At 42.7% G+C, this 21,776-nt stretch overlaps 1 protein-coding gene across 1 annotated transcript; it reads right to left on the bottom strand.

Moving 5' to 3' along the window:
- Positions 1–41: 41 nt before the first annotated feature.
- LOC135417389 (glycerol-3-phosphate dehydrogenase [NAD(+)], cytoplasmic-like) lies at positions 42–15,313 on the bottom strand. Its single transcript, XM_064661473.1, has 8 exons — positions 15,144–15,313; positions 10,043–10,220; positions 7,969–8,109; positions 6,628–6,766; positions 4,876–4,988; positions 3,821–4,054; positions 3,577–3,683; positions 42–2,141 (listed from the first exon to the last, which is right to left on the bottom strand). Exons 1-8 carry the CDS (start codon positions 15,182–15,184, stop codon positions 2,045–2,047), a joined length of 1,050 nt encoding a protein of 349 aa, XP_064517543.1. The 5' UTR covers positions 15,185–15,313; the 3' UTR covers positions 42–2,044.
- Positions 15,314–21,776: the final 6,463 nt, after the last annotated feature.

The following is a 21,776-nucleotide window of genomic DNA, read 5'->3' as shown; positions in this document are numbered from 1 at the left end:
TTATTTTGTAAGAACGTTGAAAAATGAAATTACATCAAGTCTTCATATTGATCACTTTATTAAACTGTTATTTGATACACTTTGAATGTAAAATGTTCTATGTTATTATTAGCTCATACATGACTTATCAGAAATTCAGCCTGACAATGAAGTAAGGAGGTTCCTGAATTCTCTATCCCATCCTCATCTATTTGATACTTTAAAACTGTGCAATATATGTTACTTTTCCACTTGAAATTGAAGATCATAAATTCCCTGCTTTGTGAAAAGGATTTGGCCACATGATTCCCATTTCAGTGGAAGGAATGTTGGTGTTGCCCTCTGAGTCTCGAGCCGTTGGCTGTGACTGGAGTCCGAGCGGGAGAAGCTGAGCTGCCTTTGCTGCTGTCCAGCAGGGATCAGGGATGCTGCAGCCGTTGTTTGGTACTTGAGCTAGCTTTGCTAGCTGTGAGACGGAGATTTTTACGATATATTTGTAATTACAATACATTCGTATATATATTACTCTGATAATATTCCTCTATAATGAGTTGAAATGATTTTATAATCTTTTTTTCTTTCCTCTAAACAATCTACCCGTGAATACATAGCTTAAAAAAAACCCACTTGCCTTCCTCTCTGCTATTTTCAAAAATCAGATAAAGCACAGCAAAAGTAGGTTACTCTTCCTTTTTGTTTGCCTTCTCTCAAAATAGGAATCTTTCAAAAGGGTATTAAAGCTTATAAAATGCACCGCTGTTCATTTTGTAGATGATTTTAACTCTGAAAAACACCAGGTATGTAAAGTTACCTAAGTACAACTATAAGGTTTAAAAATTTCAGTGGTTCTAAAGTTTACGCCGTTAGTAGCACAATAAAAAAACCCCCTGGCATATGCACCAGGTTGTGTTTAAAATTCAGAAGTAGATGGAGATCTCTCTTGTGGAGTGTAAGATGCGTTACTTAATCAGGATCAGGGCATTAGTCTGCAGTCTGGAAAGGCATGGGTTGCTGCACTGGAGTCAGACCAGTGGAGTTTCCCAGTGGAGTTAAAATTGCAGCCCCGTTTCAAATGTATTTCTGTGCGTCTATAGCGGTCGTTTTCATACTTGTATGAAAGTCAAGTATCACAAACGGTTTTTCACTGTTACTTGTTGCACCCTCAAAATAACAGCAGTGCACAAGGTGCAAGCTGAGCTGTGCATCCATCCTCCCTGCCAACCTCCACTTCTCCCCTCTCAGCTGGTACCAATTCATGACAAAGACTTGCTGAGGAAATCCGATGCGAACAGAAAGGTGTTCGGTTATTTCAAATTTTTTTTCTGTATCTTAAAGGAATACAGTAAGTTTATAATGAAGGTCAGACTACTACTGATGATTCCTAGGGTTCCAAATTTGAAACAGTACCCCCATCCAAAACCCCTTATTTCTCCTTTCCCCCCACACTTAAACCATTTTATTTATACATCTGCTGAACACTTGTGCGTGTCTGAGCACAGTAACAATATGATTTTTCCAGAGAGGCTTATACTGGGAAATGAAACCAAGGAGGGCCTAAATGTCACAAAATAAAAAATGTTATTTGTGTTCGAGGGGAATTATGGAATCCCAACATTTGCCCATGTGATTGCATGTTATTGCTGTCGGAGCTTTTTTTTTTTTTTAAACTATAATTTGTCTGTTTGAATGAGTTCTTCAATTTTTCTGTATTTTGTGCTGTTCTGTAAGTAGCATTAGTAAGCAAAATGTTGAGGTTCTCATGAGCTATATTGAGATCTTGTTATGGAAATTAGAAGGGGAACTGTTTTCAGTCAACAAGAAAGGAATTCTAGGGAAATGCCCACATTACTAATTCATACTGTTAAATTTTACATTCATTTCCTATTCCTTGGGTATAATGTTGAAATTAAAGGCAGATTTTTTTACCCCCAGAACAAGGATAATGAAATACATTCTTTGCTACCTTTACAGCAAGTGTTGTCACACAACCTGTTTCCCTGAATGCTGGGTAGTGGACAGAAGTCTTGGGAAGGTGAGAATGCAGCCAGGTGAGGAGAGGGGATCTCTACATGTGCTCTGGGTGGTTCTGCAGGCACATGATGAAATCCTGGATCGCTTGACCCTCGTAGCAGATCTTGTAGATGGTTGTAAATAATGGAAACCTAAAAGAAGCACATAGCAATTAAAAAGTTGTTAAAGTTTATATATACATTTCCATTCCATTTTAATGGAAAAAAAATTTGTTGTTATATTGAAAGTGGAAAAATTTTGTTTCTCTTTACAGTATACTTTTAACTTGGAGGTGCCTTTACTGGAAGACTACATAGGGCAATGAAGAGAAGCTAGGGGCAAATCTTGGGAGTGATAGCAGAGAAAAGCTGTCTTGGAGACAAAATTCCTATCCAATAGTTTTTATTTAAAAACAATCTTGTATTGCATGTTCTCTTTTTCCTGCTGTGTGCAAAATGGATATATTATTTGCAGTCATTATTGGTATCTAAAGGACTACAAAGAAAGAAAATGTCTAATGATTTTCTTTTCATGTCTTAAAGGATTCTTTTCCTTTTATAAGCTGAATTAGTCATTATGTGGTAAAAAATGAGTCCACTTAATGACTTGGAGCTGAGTATGTAACTAAGTGCAATTATAGGATAATATTGGATCAAGTTGTGATTTAAAGTTCACATTCTGTCAAAATGAGCTTCTCTTTTCTCATTTTTGAAAGATAAAGCTACTTGAATCTTCTATATCTGTTATAATTTCAATAGGGTTGGGGTTTTTTTAAGTATTCATTTAGCTGTGTTTGACCTCTCAGTACTGCTAATGGATGGGAGGGAATAGGATGGAGGGAAGTTTAGGTTTTTCTGTTGTGTAAGCTGAGGCAAAGGTTTCAAGTTGTAAATAATCTTACATCATCCCAAACAATTAGAGGTACTTTTTATCTCAGCAGTATTTGTGGTACTAAAGCATTGATATCAGCACATGTTACCTTTTAAGGTATGTAAAAATTTTGATTAGGAGTGTGCTCCCAAATTTTGTACTGAGATAACCAAGTTCGCACTGAGAGCAGGACTGCTGCGAGCTGCAATGGTGATACAGTGAGAGCAAGAAACCCTTTGATCGCAGACTGAACCCACACATCATATCTGTATGGCCTTCAATCTTGTTTGGGGGATGGGGATGTCTGGGAGGCTCCTTTACATTATTATTTCTTTTGTTTCCTATATATAGGCCGTTCACTGAAGTGTTGGACTCGACGATCCTTGTGGGTCCCTTCCAACTCAGAATATTCTGTGATTGTTTTCCTTGCATTTCCAGTATGTGATCTCTCATTTCTCTGTCTTTTCTTAGACACTAACAGTATCCTCTGAACTCTCTCCATGTCTGTGACTTGACTTCTAATGCTGCTCAGCCTCCATCCTATTCAGCTGACCATGGCAATGAGGAGTCAGGCCAGGCTCTACTAGTGGCCCAAGTTGTAGAAAGTAGTCATTGCAGAAATGAACAAGATAATTAAACACAAGTACTGCTAAGGAGGCTATGAAACACTTGTAATTTGCTGTTGATTCAGTTGGTTTTTTAAATCAAAGCACTTACTTATCCAGCATATTTTTCTGTTTCAGAATCTTGTAGACTTCAGCTGAGGTCTGAGGACCTTGCAGCTTTTGTCCATTCAGCATCTCGTTTTCCAGTTCCTCAATGGACTAGAAGAGAGAAGACTGATTACTGATCAGAGGGGATACTGCTGTGATACCAGCAGTTCACGAAGATAAACAGCTAATGATGCCTTTGTAAGGATTTCTTCATACATTAGTGTAAAGCATTTCAAAATCCTCCTTACCTTTCCTGTGCGAGCAAAGGCTTCTGCTACTTTTCTGTTGCGTCCCCCATAGCAGGTAGTGATCAGATCAGCAACCCCACAGCTTTCCAAAAAAGTGGCTATTGACACTGGTCCTTTGCAGAACATCTTGGCAAAGGCCACCATTTCCATGAGGCCCAAGCGTATCACTGCTGCCTTGGTATTATCACCGAAACTCAGTCCATCACAGAACCCAGCTCCCACTGCCACGATGTTCTACAAAGAAGAGGGAAGGAAACAGTCAGGCAAGGTGTGCACTAAGCTCTAAGAAAATCCCACAGCTCTGTCTTCATCAGAACAAGGTTCAAGTTCCAATGGCCACAAGTTTATCTTATGAAGAAAGGGGTCAGGTAGTGAGTGTTGGACAAAAGTCACTGGACTTCTAGAAAATTGTTCTGAAGTACCTGCTGTTATTCCCGAAAATCAAAGCAGCTTGTTTTATACACTCATACTGCAATCATGTAGCATGTATGCAATTAATGTTTTGTTTTTCTGCTAGTTCCAAGTCAGTACTCACTGACCTTTCTTCTATTTAACTATTTAAACTATCCCACACCTTTCTAGGTTTTCTCTGAGGGTTTCTGATTTAAGCAGACATGGGTTCTGTGCAGATGCTACAGTAGATCAAATTTTGGGCTTGCCTACAAAAATGATCAGTAGAATTGCCCTTTTCTACAGCTCTAAACATACTTTTCAGGATCCTAAGCACCTTTAACAACTCCTCACCATTGTTCTGCACCTCTCCCTTCCCACCTTCCACTTCCAAATAAAAAAGCAGAAAGGATCACAGTCTGAAGTCACTTTCAGCACATATAGAATCTCACTGAAGTGCCCCCTCACTGGAAACTTGGTAGTTTTGGTATTATTTCTGATTTTCTGTTTTCCACGTTGAAAAACTGGCACGTGAACTATGTATCTTGTCTGCGCTCATTCAGTCACATGGTGACAGGAGTCAAATTAGAACCCCTGGCTTACAGAAGACTCAGGTGAGGGTAGGATTTGGCCCTAGTGGAACATTCTGATTCGAAATCACTCACTTTTAAGGCTCCACAAAGCTCCACTGTATCGGAGTCAGGCACCACAGTAATCCTGAAATTGGGAGTCTGCATTAGCTCTTTAAAGATTTCCCCTTGTGTTTTGTTTTTGCAGCCTGTGGGGAGGAAGGATGAAAGAACATTTTCACATGTTTCAGAGTGCACACAGTTAAGCTTAACCTGACATAAGGTTCCAGGGACCACTTCAGGTTTTGTGATCTCAGTAACGGGGTGTTGCTAAACCAGAGCAGTTCCCACTGCTGGAAGCTGGTGTTAAATGTAGGCAAGCCCCAGAGCATTGACCATCATCGCTTAATAACATTTTAAAGAGCTTAAAAGTAGATGGCCCCTAATGCAGTATTCATTGTAAAACCACAGACCTTGCAAAAGATATTATTTACAAACCGCTCTCTGTGCTTTCTGGTATAATTTCTGCTTTGAAAATGTAACGTGTCGCTGCTAAGTACTATTATGGAACACAAATGATTATTGCCCTATTTATTATTACAGAAGGATCCACAGATGATGAAGTTGAACGTGTGCACTGCTGGAAGCCTTTTCCTACCAGTTCTATGGAGGTCACATATCATGTCTTTACAGTGCTTGCCCAAGGAGAGCCCCAAGTGGTAAAGGGATTGAGGTTTGCCTTGATCCAGAGAGCCCATGGCCTGCTGGGCAAAGATTTCTGATTTGAGTTACACTTAAGCTTTATAGGAGGTAGCTTGGTTTCCTTCAGGGAGAGCTCAGCAATGATTTTACTGGCCTGGGGCACCACACTCTGGTGTGGTAACTGGGCGGTTTCTGCCCCATCTCATGAGAAACTTTAGCTTTGCTTCTCATTCTTCACAATACCAATTCTCTTTGCGGTGGCTGTTTATGGGCTGCGTGGCTTTCTCTGAGGACAAAAGCAAGGGGCAAAGCTCTTTGCACAGTGATCATCACAACATGGCTTCAAACCAGGCCAGCAGAAGTTAAATTCCCTCCAGGAAAATTAATATAGCTCAGATCTCCTAATCATATCTGGTCCTATTTGGGCCTAGTTGCTCTGCCAGCAACTAATACCCAGCTGGTACAGTTTTCGCTATTATTGTAACATTTGCAAGGCAAAGGAACACTATTGCAACACAATTTATTTTTCTTTTGCCTCCCCAACTATAGAAGGATGTAACTTTAATTTTGACTGACTTTAAAAAGCAATGGGTTTTAAAAACTACTGGATGAACTTTCCAAATCAGGTCAGACCCAGGTCTGGGAGGATCTGAGGCCGTGTCTTGGCAAGCAGTCTGAATGGGAGGAAGGAACAGAATGTTACTGGGAGTTTTTTCCAAAGAAAGAAATGTGAAGATGGAGAAATACACCTCTGGGAGTGTGAGCACATAGGATCTTCTGATTACATTTCTCTATCTAGACTGTGTAGTGTATCAGCTGCCAATGTACTCAGTGTTGAGCTCTAAGACACAAAACGTGGCTCTTGCCAACTCCTACAGAAACAGGACTAAGCTGTGATTTTTTTAATGGATTAAATTAGCTCTAGCACTGAAAAACCCACTGTCAATTTGAATCTGTTCCTTCTAGCACTGAACTCTCCGGAAATAATCCTGCCTCCCTGAAGGAGTTCAGCAGGTACTGCTCCACTCTGGAACCACCTGGGACCTGTCACATCCCCCTGCTTCCTCCAGATGTTATCTTGTTGCCCAGCCACAGGTGATACTAAACCCCAGCTACCAGCTCAAATTTCCTCTTTGCAATAGTTACCAATGGTGGTTTCACAGAACTTCTCGTCAGCCACTTCCTTGGCTATGTTGGCCCCCATAAGGACACTGATTTCTATTTTCAGGTGCTCTCGAATGAGGTCAGAGATGAGCTTCAGGCCATCAGGACCGTCATCAATCCCCTAAATAAAAGACAATAGTCAAAGCCAAGGTATTAGAATGGGAAAATTACAGCAGCAGACCACTGGTAAAGTAGAAGGTATTGTATTGCCTGCAGTTCTCGTTTTAATTGGAAAAAAATGGGCTCTTATATTCACTAGTGTTAGCCATGAATACAGATACCCTGGGCTTGTACTTTCATAACTGCAAAATCAAGGCAAGTTCAGGGAGAAGGAGTGACAGTCGAGGTAACCTTGCAAGAGGCCTCACATCCAGTGCTGCTTTCCCAAGGCTTGCTTTCTTTGGTTCTGTGTTTTTCCTTTCTGTTAAATTCCTGTAGTACAGAATCAAACCTCTAAAATAAGCCTATGAGCAGTGGCTTCTTCAGTATTAACCTGATTGTTTCTTTGGTATTGAGAAGTATACTGAACTGTCTTTTTTTTTTTTTTTTACTAATCTGGGGGCTTTTTTTAAGTTAAAGAAGGTAGTAAATTTGCAGGAATTTCCTTTCTTTCCCATCTTCCTCTCCTCTGCTTACTGCTGCTTGTGATGTAATTTCTATAAGGGGAAAATATAAAAGGGGAAGAGCTGGTGTTGTAGTCTGAAAACTTGAATTACATTTCTTTCATTACAACTTTAAATGGGATATTTCCTGTAATGCAGTGAAAAGAAGTGTTGAGACTATATTCCTATGCCATGCCTCTGGCTTTTAGTTTGACATTTTCTTCAAAATATTAATTCTTTTTTAAGATTACAATAATTTGGTACCTCTAACCTTAAAAAGAGATTCCTTAGTTCATGCCAGACTGAAATTGCTTCAATTTTGCAAAATCATGAGCGTTATTGTGCTGTTTAAATGCTGCCAAGAACAGCTTTAGCATGTACTTGGAAGAGGCCCTTCAATTCAGCACTCTCAGTTAAGAGTTAATTGACGCTGTATTCTGATGAGTATTTTTTTTGGCAGCAGCACCAGCTTTATGCAGCTCTCCCTCTGTCCATTTTCACCTCTATGCTGGTCCAAATGGGAACCAATCCAGGCTAAAGATGATTGGCAAAGACAGTTATTCTTTGCCTGGATGGGTTGCCCCATCCTTCCCTCTCCACAGCCATGAGAGCAGCAGAAGTGCTGGCAGAGCTAGGTAAGATTTAACTCTAAAGCTCCTACCCTTAAGCTGAAGCTGTTTATTTACTCTACAGATTGGGTATTGTTGAGACAACAACTTACCTTGATCAGGGAAATCCCAAATGTTCCGGGTTTTATCTGTCCTGCAATCTGCTCACAGATTCGTCCAATGAATTGATGTGGCAGAACAAACACTAGAATATCTGCCCCATTTGCTGCTTCAGCCACGTCCGGTACAGCCACCTGGGACAAGAGGGACAACCAAAATGAGTCTCAGGTAGGAATCCTCAGTCCTTGCAAGATACCAACGTGCCAAAGCCATGGCAGATGCAGTGCAAATGTCCTTAATTTTAACCACATGACCCTGTGGCATAGCTGCCAGCTCTCCATGTGAGTAGCAACAGATCTCTTCTGAAATATCCAAAGCAGCCAAACTATCTTAGGTTTGGATTTTTTATAATTTTTTTTTTATATAATTTATCCCATCCCTGTGTGGATAATCTGGGGAAGATGATGTAATTTCTAAATTTGTGGTGTCCTGGGAAACCCCTTTGCTAGTTCAGCTCCTGGAGGTGATTCCTGAATATACTGAAGAACTCCATATGGTTCTGGAATAAGCGGTAGCACAGGGGAGCAAAATGGGGTGGTGAGACAGAGCCTCTTCTCACAGTCTTTAGTTTCCATACATCAATGGCTGTTCAATATTAAACTATACAATCATAATATATATTATTAAAACTAATATAAATAATAAACTATATCAAAAGGCAGAGATTTGGGGGGTTCTGTGACTTTGTTTTAAATATATAGTAATTTTACCAAGTTACAATGTACTTAATGACTCGCTGGCTGTATGTTTCTCCAAATACTGGTATTACTCAGAACAATTCGAGCCAGGCCACAGAGGCAAGGGCAGGTGAATTTGAGCCTGTTAGAACAAGCAGTTTACAGTTGGAGAAAACATCACACTTGGATGCAGCCTTGGAGCACACAGCTTTAAGCAAGCACGATTCCCAGCGGGAGAATCAGAACTGCTGCCAGCCAGGCTTCTTCTCTGGGAAAACAGCAAAGTGGAAGTGGAGCAGAGGCTGGCAGTGCTGTGCAGGAAGGGCTCCTGTCTCTCCAAAATGCTGCAAAGCAATGTCAGGAAAAAGTGAGCTTGTTTGTTTGGGTATTTTTTTTCTCAATCAGAAATGGTGTGAGGGTCCCTCCAGGCTCTACTGCAACTAGCTCATTTCTGCTGGTGAAGCCTCAGACTTTGCTCTAAACAGGGTGAGGCCGACCTCAAGTGATGATGACAAGCCTGTTGATGATCTGCTAGAAGGCTGTAAAAACAATAGTGACAACTGTTGTAAAAACACAGTAACCCAGGAGAACTGTGTGCCAAGTTCAAGCACCGGGAGTGCAAATATGCAATTGCAGCACTAAATGAAGCGCTAAATATAACCACTCCCAAGCAAGGAGACCCATCACGTGCAGGGTTTTAACTTCCCTTTACAACTGCAACTGCTCCAGAAATGTGGCACTACTTTCTTTAACTCACAAAGCAGTAGCATTTGGCAAAATCTCGAACAGCCAAAACCCCTCACCTCGCTTGCTTCAGTAGCAGTAAATTATGTAAGCTGAATAATTTAAGTAGAGATGCATAACTTGGTATATTAAATGTCCATGAAAATTAAATACCTTATATTTTTTGTTGGAATTTAGTGTTATTAATTATAGCTATCCTGAAATCACCCATGAGCCGATAGCTCGTTACTCATCTCCTTGTAAGCCACAGCCCTTAGCTGTGCTGTGGATTTCCTTTTCAGAAGAAAGGAGATCAGTAGCTTTCCCTGTTCTCCAGAAGATGCCGTGGGTTTGAAGTATCTCAGCTCTGTGTAGACAGATCTCTGCTTGCCATTTCTAGAGTTGTGCTGATGTCTGCCAGAGAGAGGATGGTGCGTCACCAGCACAGACACGGGTGTTTGAAGTCGCGCGTGACGTACGAGACGAGGAGAAATCACAGAAGTGAATTATATTCCAGGGAGTTATATTGGAATGAGTTAGGTGACAAACCGGAATGAAGCAGTGGATTGCTTCCTACTTTTAATTTTTTCAGATGATGCCTCCTTTATTTAAAAAAAAAAAAAAAAAATAAAAAATTCAGTGATTTCTAATTTTTTTTTCAACTTACCACATTGTGAGGTATCTTGTATCCGGGCAGATATTTAACATTTTCATGTTCCTGGTTGATGATTTCTGTGAGTTTTCTTCCATTGATGATCTCTTCAAACACCCACATCTTGACAGTAGGATCAAATCTGTTGGACTTCTGGACATTTTTGCCAATGATTCTGGCTATAGCTGATCCCCTTCAAAAAAAAAAAAAATAATTAAAAGGTGAAAAATAGTTTCATTGTGAATTGGAAATGCAAGTTACTTTAAACATCATAACTCATAAAAGGCCTGTGCTATACAGCTGTTCAGGTGCTTGTGACATTTTTCAGAAAGCTTTATCTACTCCCCTTCATCAAAAGCCCCTCAAGTTTAAAAACACAGAAAGTAGAACCAGGGAAAACATAACTGTAATAAGGGATCTGAAGTCATATCAAAGGCTATAGAGCAGGAGTGTGATGTACTAACAACAGTACTAAAAATACAGTGTCTGGGATTAAAATGTCTCCTTCTCCTCAAATCATTCCTTTTTTCCTGAAGACCAACAAATGTAAAATAATCCAGGTGGTAAAGCAATGCTGAGTGATCTCACTGTGACAGCCTTTGTGCATTTCATCTAAAATAGATGCATCCCACTTTCCTATCCATAACCAAGGTGTTGCAATAAGGATTTTACGTAAGCGCTAAATCCTCAGAAAAAAAAAACAAACAATCCTTCAACCTGGTGGTTTCTCTTTATTTATTGTTCTAATTATCACTGTAACAGGATCTGTAATACTTGCAGCCTGAGGATATTTTAACCATCCAGTTTACTTGAGTCACACTGAGCATTTTTTAATCTCAGGTCAGACAATAATTTTATTTCCCCATCACCACTGCAGCCTTGCAAACACTCACTTATTTTCTTGGCAAGAGAGAATTAAAGACCCTGCAGAAAATATTGGAACTATTGCTTAATGCTCTTTAAATTATATGTGGAAGAGGGGTGATTATTTTTACTCCTCTATTCCTTCTCTCCATTTAAAGCTACTTCAATCTTTCAAATATTGCTTATTTTACTAACACAACTGAAAGAGAAGCTCCAGTTGCAACACTTGTCCTCTGTCCCACTTGTAACACACCTGCAAGGAGAAACATGAGCAGGATTTAGCTGTGGTATGTTTTCTGGAACTCATAAAATTCTTGAGAATATCCAAGACAAAGTACAGGTAGGTCTGTGCTGTCAATGATTCAAAGGGCAACTTCATTGTAACTGTCCCTCCTTGACTCACCCATATTTTTGGTAGAACAGGTTTACACAAGGTTGAATTGCTCAATAAGTAGTAAAAGCCCAAGGGCTTAATCTTTAATGATAAAGAAATCCTACTGAGATCACTGTTAACTATATGCTATATCCGGAGCTGTCATAATGCTTTAGTTAGTTAATTAGTTAGTTAGGGCAGTTTTTTGGTTGGTTTGGGGTTTTTCTTTTTGTTTTCAGGTTTTGTTTTGTTTTGTAAGGGTTGATTGGTTTTGATCCTTTACAATGTTTAGGGAAATGTTTTAGGGGTGAACCTTTACTGTAAGAGTTCTGCTGTTTTGAAAGAAAGTCATGCAGTTATATCATACATTCATATTATTTATAGACATACATTCATATTATTTATAAAATTACTTATATTCTGGTTCTCTTGCCTTGCTATCGACAGAAAGCACAATCAAAGCTTGAGCTGAGGATGAATTGTGGCTGTGCACAAGACATATGTATTAATAAGAAAAGAGTTTGTTTTTTTATAAACTTGAGATCTAAATTCATTGTCCATGTTGTCCAGCACAACCTGGATGATGAAATTGGACCTCAAGCTTATCCATAAAAATAACTTTCCTAGCTATGTACCAAGAACATATGATTTTCTGTTTAAAGATATAGACTCCAGCCCTAATTTCTGAAATCTTGAATGGGACACATAACTCTTAGTAGATAAATCTGATCTTCTAGCAGAGCTGTCATTACCACTGATCAGCCTTGGGAAAAAGAATTGCTTTGTCTGTCAGGGCTGTGTTCTGTACACCACACAGGCTTGGCAAAAGAGGGCTGCTTATGCAAACAAAACCAGAGACACTCATGTATAAAGACTTTGCCATTCTTTGTTTTATTTTCTCCCAAACTCAATTCAGTGAAGATTAATAGAAGGCAGAGAACTCCACTTGGATAATTTTAAAAAGTAAGTGAAAACTGCCAATCAGATTTTTCCCCCCAGTTAAGTTAATTCATGTTGAAAGTGATTTACATATTGCTAAGAGAAAGAAAGCTTTTATCTGGAGATTTCCTATCAGTATAATGAGAAAGCTTTGATATAGAATAACTCAAATAAGACCCATTATTTATGTCTGTGAACATGGAAGTATTTGTAGCATATATCAGATCTGATGAAAAGTAGAGTTTAACAGAGCCCAGGAAGCAGCTGGTCCCTTCCCTCTGCACAGGGCAGGCAAATATACTTAAGCCATTCCTAATAGTTTTTCCAAATAGGTCTTAAAGACCCTAGCGACTGCAGGTCTCTTCTCTTCCCCAACTGGCCCATCCCAGGACTTTGCTATCCTACACATTAGAAAGATCCTCCTCAAATTGCAGTAAGTCTTTCTTACTGCAATTTAAGCCTATTTCTGTTCTAGAAGGGTGTCATATTGTTTTCCTTTAGATGCTTGAAGATTATGTCGTCTTACAGTCTCTTCCTTAGAAAACCACACAAAATTTTTTGAATTATAGTATTGCTCAGATTTGAAGGGATCACGAGAGGTCTCCGGCATGGGAACATCACTGAGTTCAGATGGGTTGCTCAGGGCTTTGTTCAGTTGAGTCTTGAAAACTCTCCAAGGACCACCTCCACTCTGGGCAACCTGCCCCAATGCTTTATTGTTCTCATAGTTGTTTATTTTCTCCTCTCTTTAGATATTGAGTCAGAACCTTCTCTGGTTCAATTTATGAACACTGGCTCCCGTTTTCCTTCCATGCACCTCCATAAAAGCCTGGCTATCTGTCCATGTTGAAGACAAGAATCCAGTTCAAGCTGGATCCTTGTCGAGGACTCTGCAGCCCCAATGAATCTAATCCTGGGACAGCTTTTGGACTCTGAAGGGCCAGGCAGTGAACTAAACCTCTGTTTTAAAAAGCAGATAACTGAGCCATGATTAACATAACCACAAACCCTTCTGCACCTGACCGGCAACCACAAAATACAGAGCAGCACTTGCTTCACTCAACCATATCACTCATGAGCCTCCTGGCAGTGTTGACTTAGCAAGTCCCCATGACCTGCTGAACTTCTGCAGCTGACATGAGCTTTTGCAGCATGCTGTGTCACGTGTCAACCACAATTCTGAGCTGCAGGAAAGCCTCAAGAGCACAGATATGAACTGCCACCGAAATATTCGGGAGGAACATAAGGAAAAAAATGTTTGCCAAAGGTAAACATTGTATTTCTACGTTGTGCTAAAACAACCTGTTCTGCCACTGAGGCTATGAATAGATGTGATTCAAACATCAGACCACAATGTTTATCTCCTCCCTGAGGAATTAACAGTCTATGCACATAGTGGGAAGCAAGAGATGGGCCCAGGCAAACATGCAGTATGAGTAAGTAGATAATACTAAATGAGCTGCGGTCTCGGTATCTCTGTGGTAGCTCTTTCCAAGTTTGTAGGTACATGTGGAAAAACAGAGAATTTTCTCAAGTACATATCTGAAGTAATACAATTAAGTGACTTTAAAGAATGTCTTATGGGAAGGGGACAGCCTGGGAGAGGCAGGAGGTCCCTGCTTGGCAGTGCAGCAAGAGAATGATGAAGGTGACTGTCAGCTGACCAAAGGCTAAGTTTGACTCCCAAACATGCAGTCATGGCTGTTGAGGGGCTTAGAAGGGACTATAAGCTGCCTGCAGGTGAGGGAAAAGACAGCGGCAGGGAGAGGGATGACTCTCCTGAAATGATGTGGAAACAAATTACAGGGCCAGAGAAAGCCAGATGTGTGACGATGAGTTCCAGAAGACTTAGCTGTGCAATTCCACGTGAAAGGCTGTGTCTGAGAGTTGTTATGCCCAAAGAGCCTGTGATCCAGCAAGAGCATGCACTTCTTTTGCAGAAAGCAGTGCATTGCTTTTGCAAGGTAGGAAGGTGAGGAGCTGTGTTTTAACTCTGCTGTGTTCTTAGCAGCTCACAAGCAACCACTCCCTCACCTATTGATTTTTTTGACATTTGCTTCCACTTAACTGTCAGATATTTTTAAAATCTTAAGGAGCTTTCTCTCCTTGTACAAAAACAATCTCCAGAACTACCTCGAGGCTGGGTTCGCTAATCCCAAATGCATGCACATACATGTTGATCTGTTTGTTTGTGCTCAGCTTACAGAAAATATAAAATAAGTAAATGCAAAGTCCTGTGAGATGGGCTTGCTGACTTCAGTGGGGTCTTTCAGACCCAAGGAGCTCTGGAGAGCTGTGCTTTTGTTCAGGCTAGAAAGGACTGAGCAGTAGCAAACATGTTTATAAAAATGGGAATAAGAATAAATGGGAGACCTGAACACAAGACTGTGTCTGGACCAAGATGCAAAAGGACATGCTGAGTAGAATGGAAGTGAAAGGTGCTCATACATCGTGGCTTTAAACGAGTCCTGTGCCCCGGTTCCTTCAGAGGAACACAAACAGCATCATCGCTCTCCTCCCTGCCGAATGCTACAACCTGAACTGCCTGGGCCCTGCCTCAGGCACACACAGCGACAGAGCTGCGGCTCCGGGCCTCTCTGGAATCTGTCGCCAGGATTTAAGAGGCTCTCATACCTGGGTGATGCAGGAGCATCAGTCTTCCCAGCTCTCACGGGCTAGTGCATCTCGGGGGGACGACGGTCCCTGCCCCAGGAGCCCACAAGCCGGGGCAGGACGGGGTCGGGGTCGCGGTTTCAGGACCATGGAGACGCTCCGCTCCCCTGGCCCCGCCGCTCCCCGCACTCACCTGTTGCGAAGCCCCCGGCCGCGGCGGGGAGAGGGAGGAGAAGACGAGGAAGGAAAGAGGAGAAAAAGGAAAGAAATGGGGGGGGAAAAAGGAGGAGGGCAAAGGGAGAGGCCCCCCCGCGCTGCGACACTTACCAGTTCCCTGAGCCGACGATGCAGACGCGGAGCGGCGACATGGTGCGGGCTGCGTCCCGCCCGGCGGGGCTCGGCTCGGCTCGGCGGGGTCGGTCCGTCCCGCCCGCCAGCACCGCCCCTGCCGCCCGGCCCGGCCCCCGGCGGTGCGGGAGGGACGGGCGGGAGCGGGCGGCGGTCCCGGGGGCAGCGCCGCGTCCTCCCCGGCTCCGCCCGCGGCCCTGGCGGATGCTCTGCCCGCGCCGGTCCTTGCGCCGACGGATTGCCCTGCGATCGTGCACTGGAAGGGGGAATGGGGAAAATGGTGCTTTCTCCGAAATTTACGGGGATGAGGACCTGCGTGGGGAAGGCAGGGAGCCGGCACTTCTTGTGGGGTGTGCCCTTCCCGTCCACCGGCAGCCCCGAGGGTTTCGGCAGGGTGGGTAACGTGGGACACAGCTGGGCCATTCGGGGCAGTGAGAGACATGTCAAGGTCCCACCTGTACTGCCCCACAGGCACGTAATGGTTTAAATCCTTTCGATATGTGAGGAGCCCACCAGGGAAGGGGTGAGTGCATTTGCAGAGCCAGATTCAGCTGATAAATCATCAACTACATCACAGTTCCTAACATGGGACATCAAATATAAGTTATCTGCAAGAAAGGACAAATCAGAATGTTGGTCCATTTCCCCTACACGGTTTAATCATGCATAACACCCTACAAATGAGCACATTTTACCTCTCAGCCCTTTAGTACACCCTGTCTCCTCTTCAAAATGTCCTTCTCTCTCATTTTTGAGCCAAAGAGCTGCATTTGCCACCTTGCACTCCTGCTTCCTCTCATCCTGCTGTGCCCAGGCTCCCTGCCCCACCGGGGGGCTGTAGGCTCAGCAGTGACCACATCTGCTGCCCTCACACCAGGGCTTGGCTCAGTGCGTTCCTGGCTCCATGGGACATGGACACCTGACACTGTCATTCATCGAGGGAGGCTGGCTGCCAGCTTTGGAGAAGCCTGTGGGTGTTTCTGGAGGTACACATATGTTCATCTCACATGCTGTTAGCTTCGTTGGCTATTTGGTGCGTCCTGATGGTGGTGAGTGTTTGGGGGCTTAGATAAAAAAAAAAAAAAGGGCAAAACCCTGCAAAACAGTATTTTGAGAAAATTACTGGGAGAGGTTGCTGAAAAAGAAGGTGTAGCTGGGACCCTGGGCATGTGTGAAGCCTGATGGGGTCTGCGAAAAGAGGCATTACCTGGAAGCACAGCTTGAGCACAGCCAAGGCACAAGAGCCTTTCTCTGGTTCCAGGTACATTTTCTCCATTCTCCTCTTGTTCACCATGATTTGCTTCTTCCTCTGTGTCCCTTCACTCTCTTCTCCCTTTAACTCACCTTCCCCTTGTGAAGAAAATCTAAAATGGGGGCGAGGAGGGGCCATCATCCTTCTTGCTCCATTCAGCCTCTGAGACTTCTTTGCTTGTTGCAAGCTCTCCTGTGCTGGTGAGTCCCCAGGCCCCATGGAGGGGACACACTTACCAGAGCACTGGCTTCTGCAACTAATGCATAGCAGAGAAAATGTCCCTCTTCTGTACAGTAAATAAGTATTGCAAACTGTAACAGTTTCATCTAAATTAATGTGGAAGCTTTTAATTACAAAGGGGAACTGTATCAGTTCGGTGGCCTCTGGACTGATGGATTTACGTGCCTCCACATTCCAGTTGCACTGACCATTTGGTGGGTGCACAGAAGCTGGCAGGGGTGAAACTGGCAGGGGACAAGCAGGCAGATGGATATGGCGGTACTTGTGAAGAGCAGAGGACACAGCCTGGGACTATGAGTGCACGCATTAGCTTATCCATCTGTGACACTAATTGGCTGTGGAAGTAGGTAACTTGTGCTGCTGCTGAACTCCCCTCTGGATTCATGCAGTCACTGCTCCATGGAGATGGACAGAGAAGCGTTCACTTCCAAAGGACATTTCAGGTGGCCTGCAGCAAATTTTACTTGTCAGGTTCAGATGTCAAAGCTGTCTTTGTGGCACTGTTGTGTGGGGACACAGAATGGCCCCGAGAAATGGGTCCTTTGTCAGATTCCAGAGCCCTGGAGCCATGCTGGCGGATGCTGACAATGGTTGTTTTATCAGGCAATGAGGAGGATCTGCTCTTTCCCATGAAGGCTCCATGTTTGTTTTTCACATAAGCTCAGGAAGCTATCTCTGAAGTGTGAGTCATTGGTACGTAACAGACATAACTCAGTCTGCGTAACAGGGAGCCTAAAGACAACTCTCTCAAGGCCACCCCCACTCAAGCTCACCTGATCTTCTGCACCTAATGGGTCATGCACACGCAGCAGCCAGAGATTACACAGCTGAATAGTTTTCCTCTGCAAATGGAAAAACCTCACTGTCAGTGCAGCAAATCCAGGGCAGCTGACAGGAGTTTTTTCTATGCCAGGTGTGGCTTCTTTCTGTGGTGGCAATGCAATCTCTGAACACCCTCAAAAACGTGACTGGGAAATGTCAAACTCAGTATCCACCTTAAAACTGGTTAGGTTTTTTGCCCCCTCTTCTCCTACTGAGAAGCTGTTTGAGAGCATTACTCCTCTCACAGTGAGAGCCCTTCTCCCTGTTTCATATCCAACTTATGCCCATCTGCTCTTAGCACAAGCGCTGTCTATAAATGTGAGTGATTATTTTCCCTCTCTGCCTGCCTAAACCCCAAATGTATTTACAGAGAGGAATCAGATCCCATCTCACCAATCATTTTGCCAAGCTCAGCAAGACATGCTCTCTATCTATTCCTCTGATTATCTGGATGTCACTTCTCTGTACCTGTTCCAGAATGAGTTCAGGCTTGCTGAACACCAGTAACCCAAATGATGTCCAAATATTTCAGCTGAATTTTAGCCAGTGTTTTGTATATATTTACTTTCTCTTCTTGAAAATACATGGCTTGCTACATGTAAGACTGCATTTATCTTTTTAATAACTACATCCTGCACATGCTCCTCCTCTTCTGTTGTTCATAGTGGATAAATTCTAATTTACAGCAGAAATGTTATCAGTCTCTCAGTACATGTCTCTGTACTGTATGCTGTTACATTTCATCCAATGTCTCTTATTAGAGCATAACAATCATATAATTTGTCCTGTAGGATTTCCTCTCCATTGAAAATATCATCCAACTTTGCCATTAGCAAATTTTGTTACCTCACTTGTCATTTTTTGCATGAAGCCAAGTAATGAAATTACTAAGACCAATTCCTCCAGTTCTATAATTTTGCTCTCAGCCCCATCAGCAGTTTTCACTCCCAGTTCTCTTGCTTTGTCATTTTACAGTGCTTATGTTAATTCGCATCTTCTTGAGTCTAACTAATAATTTTCTAGGTGATACCAAGTCAAATGCTTTACCAAAGTCCAGGTTGATAAGATTTATTATTTTTCCTTTGTTCATATCTTATCTTATCTTATCATTATCTTATCAAAGAAAGACATTGGGTTACTCTACATATAACGTACCTAGACTACACTTTAACCCATTTTTTGCTTCCTTTCTTCTGTTACTCATGGCTAACATTTCCTCTAAAAAAGCTTAAAGATTTCAGTGATAGAGATTATTTAGTCTTTAGAAGTGAAAGGTAGAGACCTCTCGAGTTTTGTGGCTGTGTCACACAGTAATTTCCATACCCATGCTCTTTAGTCCATTAATTGTGCTGCCTCTGCTCTCTGTGGTTAGTTACATTTTTTTCCTTCTGGAGTCTGAAGCAATATATTCCTTTAGCTTTTAGGTATCTGCACATATGCTTTCCCTGAATTATGTTCAAAATGGAAGATTTGCATGGTTTTAAATGTAATTTGTATGGTTAATTAATTTAAATTATAGATAGCAAATAATAACCATTTATATTGAGGTATCATGTAGCATATCAAAAAAGCTTTTTCTGGATGTTAGGTACAAATAAATAATGTCAGTTTGTGCCCCTAAGAGCTGAAAGCCCAAAATACTTACAGCTTTACAGCTTCCACACAGACTTCTTGCAGTCTGCTTTTATTGACTCATGGGATCTAGAAAACAAATCAACAGTGAAGTTTTTACTCCACTTATTTCATTAGTTGAATTTTCTGCTGCAGGTTCTGATCAGATTATATAGGAAGAACTTTTTTTTTCCCACACTTAAATTAGTTCTCCAACAAGATACCTAGCAGAAAACAAGACTCGATTTTAGCTCTATAGAAATCTACATAATTCCAAGTAATTTAAGGAATTTAAGAAGAACAGACTGAGAGGCCAATTGTAAACCATCTGTACTCCTTAGGACTTTCTGTAATCCAACAGAGAAGTTTTTCAGGAGAAGCAACAGGATTATAGCAGAACTGGAAAATGCATTTGCCACAGAGAAACAGTACTGGTAACTTAGAATTAATTTTCTATTAAATAGATATCAAACCCCAGGCAACTGACCTACAAAGACTTTCCAGAAACCAAATATACCCACTCTGTAGGCAGCACAGACTGCAGTGAGAAGGAAGGATATAATTTGGAAATTTTGAAGTAAATCCAGAATTGATCAGAGTGTGCAGGTACAAGTAGGGCATCTGGTAATGAGAACAGCTTGGTATCAGTATCCCTAAAGCAGAGCTTACATGGAAACACAGCAGTCAAATTATGGACTATGTAGGTTTGCCCACAAAAATTACCAAGTGCTTTGGCTTGATTTCCAGACTGAACTTGTTAACATGACACACCTGGAAAGGGCATTTGCAACTGAGATAACAAGCATCTAAACATGATAATGGAATTTACAGCAGATGGAGAGATACTCATGTTGCCATAGGAACCATGCAGGAAAAGTGTGTAGGAGTAAAGTATGGCACAGAAAAGCATCTGGGAGAAAGGGATGGTGACTGAAGAACTGAACTCACTCATCAGCTCTTAAGGTTAGATGGCACATTAATAAGAACATATTAGTTTTTCAGGATATTGAGAATCATGGAGGAAAGGAGTCCTAACAGCGAGCTGCAGAACAGCTGAAGGCAGCAATGCCGTGTTGTGCCATAGTGTAGGGCAGAAAAAGTCTCTAGAGAAGGGCTGGAGACAGCCATGAGATGGATGAAAAAGCTGCAAAGCCCCTCAAACACGATGACAGCATGTGACCCCTTATTCCTGCTGAGCACACTCAGGACCCAGCTGGTGGTAAGGCAATGTGCTTGGACTCCTCTCCCAGCAGCAAGTCCATATGTGCTTGGGAAGTGACTCAGTTCAGCTCATTCATTGCCTGCTCACTCTGCCCATGCAGAGAACCTGCTGGATGGTCCCCCAGTGCTGCAGGGCTGACTCCTCTGTGATGGACTCACATGTGGCTACATTTTCTGAAGAAGAAGTCAAGCCCTAAGCAGCCAAATGTGTGGGTTTGAATTCTAGAATTTCCCACACAAAGGGCTTGAGTAGGGGGCTATCTAGAGGAAGTTCCTGTTTCACTCTCTGTTGGGGTGAGTAACATGGCAGAAAAGACCCCCTCGAGCTCAAGGTGAGGAGTCCAGGTAAGGATCATCCCAGGGATTTTGAGGCAAGGCAGAAGGAAAGCCCTTCCATGGTGCAGAAGGACCAGACAGAGGTGACAAGCTCCAGCCACTGCCCTTTGTGCTAGAACAGCCTGCACTCAGCCACAGTGGGTGGTGAGGAAATACCCCGAACTCTGCCTGTGCACGAGTTGGAGAGAAAAGGGCAGGGAGGCATCCCTGTGTGACTTGAGCAAGCAAAGGATTTGCACTTGGGAAAGACCCAGGAGACATATCCAGCTGTCAGCAGCAGCTCCAGCACACTGCCAGATTAAAGCCACTCATGCTGGGAAGTGATGCAAGGGCAGGGAAAGGGCTTGAAACACAGTGCTCATCCATGGTGTGGCTATGGAAATGTCTCAAACTCTGATTGTAACACAGTTATGTCCTGCTCGTGCTGGTGAGCTGCTTCTCCAGGATAAGCTTTAGTCTGTATAGGGAGTTGGAAGGCCCTCCAAGACAGTATAAGTGCTTTGACAGTTCCAGATGGTGGGGTTGGGCACCAGGCAGAGTTGTAGGCTGTCGAGGTCTAGGAGATAAAAGGTGTGATGATTGTAGTTTGTCAGGGTTGAGAGGGATGGAGGGCCATGCCCTTCAGTCTTGTGTGATGGCTCCAGAGCAGTGTCGCTTCTGATATTTTTGCAGCTCCATGGTTGTTGTGATGAGCGTGACAGCTCCAGGCTGTGCCACGCTGCTCTCCAAACAAAAGCATTAAAGAAAGATTACACAGGCAGCAAAACTCCAAAGAAGCCTCTCCGGAGGCAGACACAAGGTCCTTCAGTCCCGTTCTTTGTTGAGTTCCCAGGGCACAGTCCTTTCCTCAGAGGGTATCTCACAGGGTGGAAGCTACTGGGATTACAGTCCCAGCTTCCAGCCAGACTGAGCCCTTGCTGCTGCCCCAATTTCCATTTCCATGTCTGGACTGTGTAGGATTGAGGCAATGCTGGACCCTGCAGCATGACTCAATGCAAAGTCACACTGAGTGCAGCTCAAAACGATGCCAAGTGTGAGTGGGAAGGATGTGAATGGGTCATGGACAGGGAAGGAAATTTTGTAGGCAATGTGAGCTGCTGTGCTGTGTAAGTTTGATGCTTTCAGCTGCA

Source organism: Pseudopipra pipra, chromosome 7 (genome assembly GCF_036250125.1).
Source record: "Pseudopipra pipra isolate bDixPip1 chromosome 7, bDixPip1.hap1, whole genome shotgun sequence".
In the NCBI taxonomy this organism is placed as follows: Eukaryota; Metazoa; Chordata; class Aves; order Passeriformes; family Pipridae; genus Pseudopipra; species Pseudopipra pipra.
Note: the sequence above shows the minus strand (reverse complement) of the source record. Positions and strands in the feature narration are given on the sequence as shown.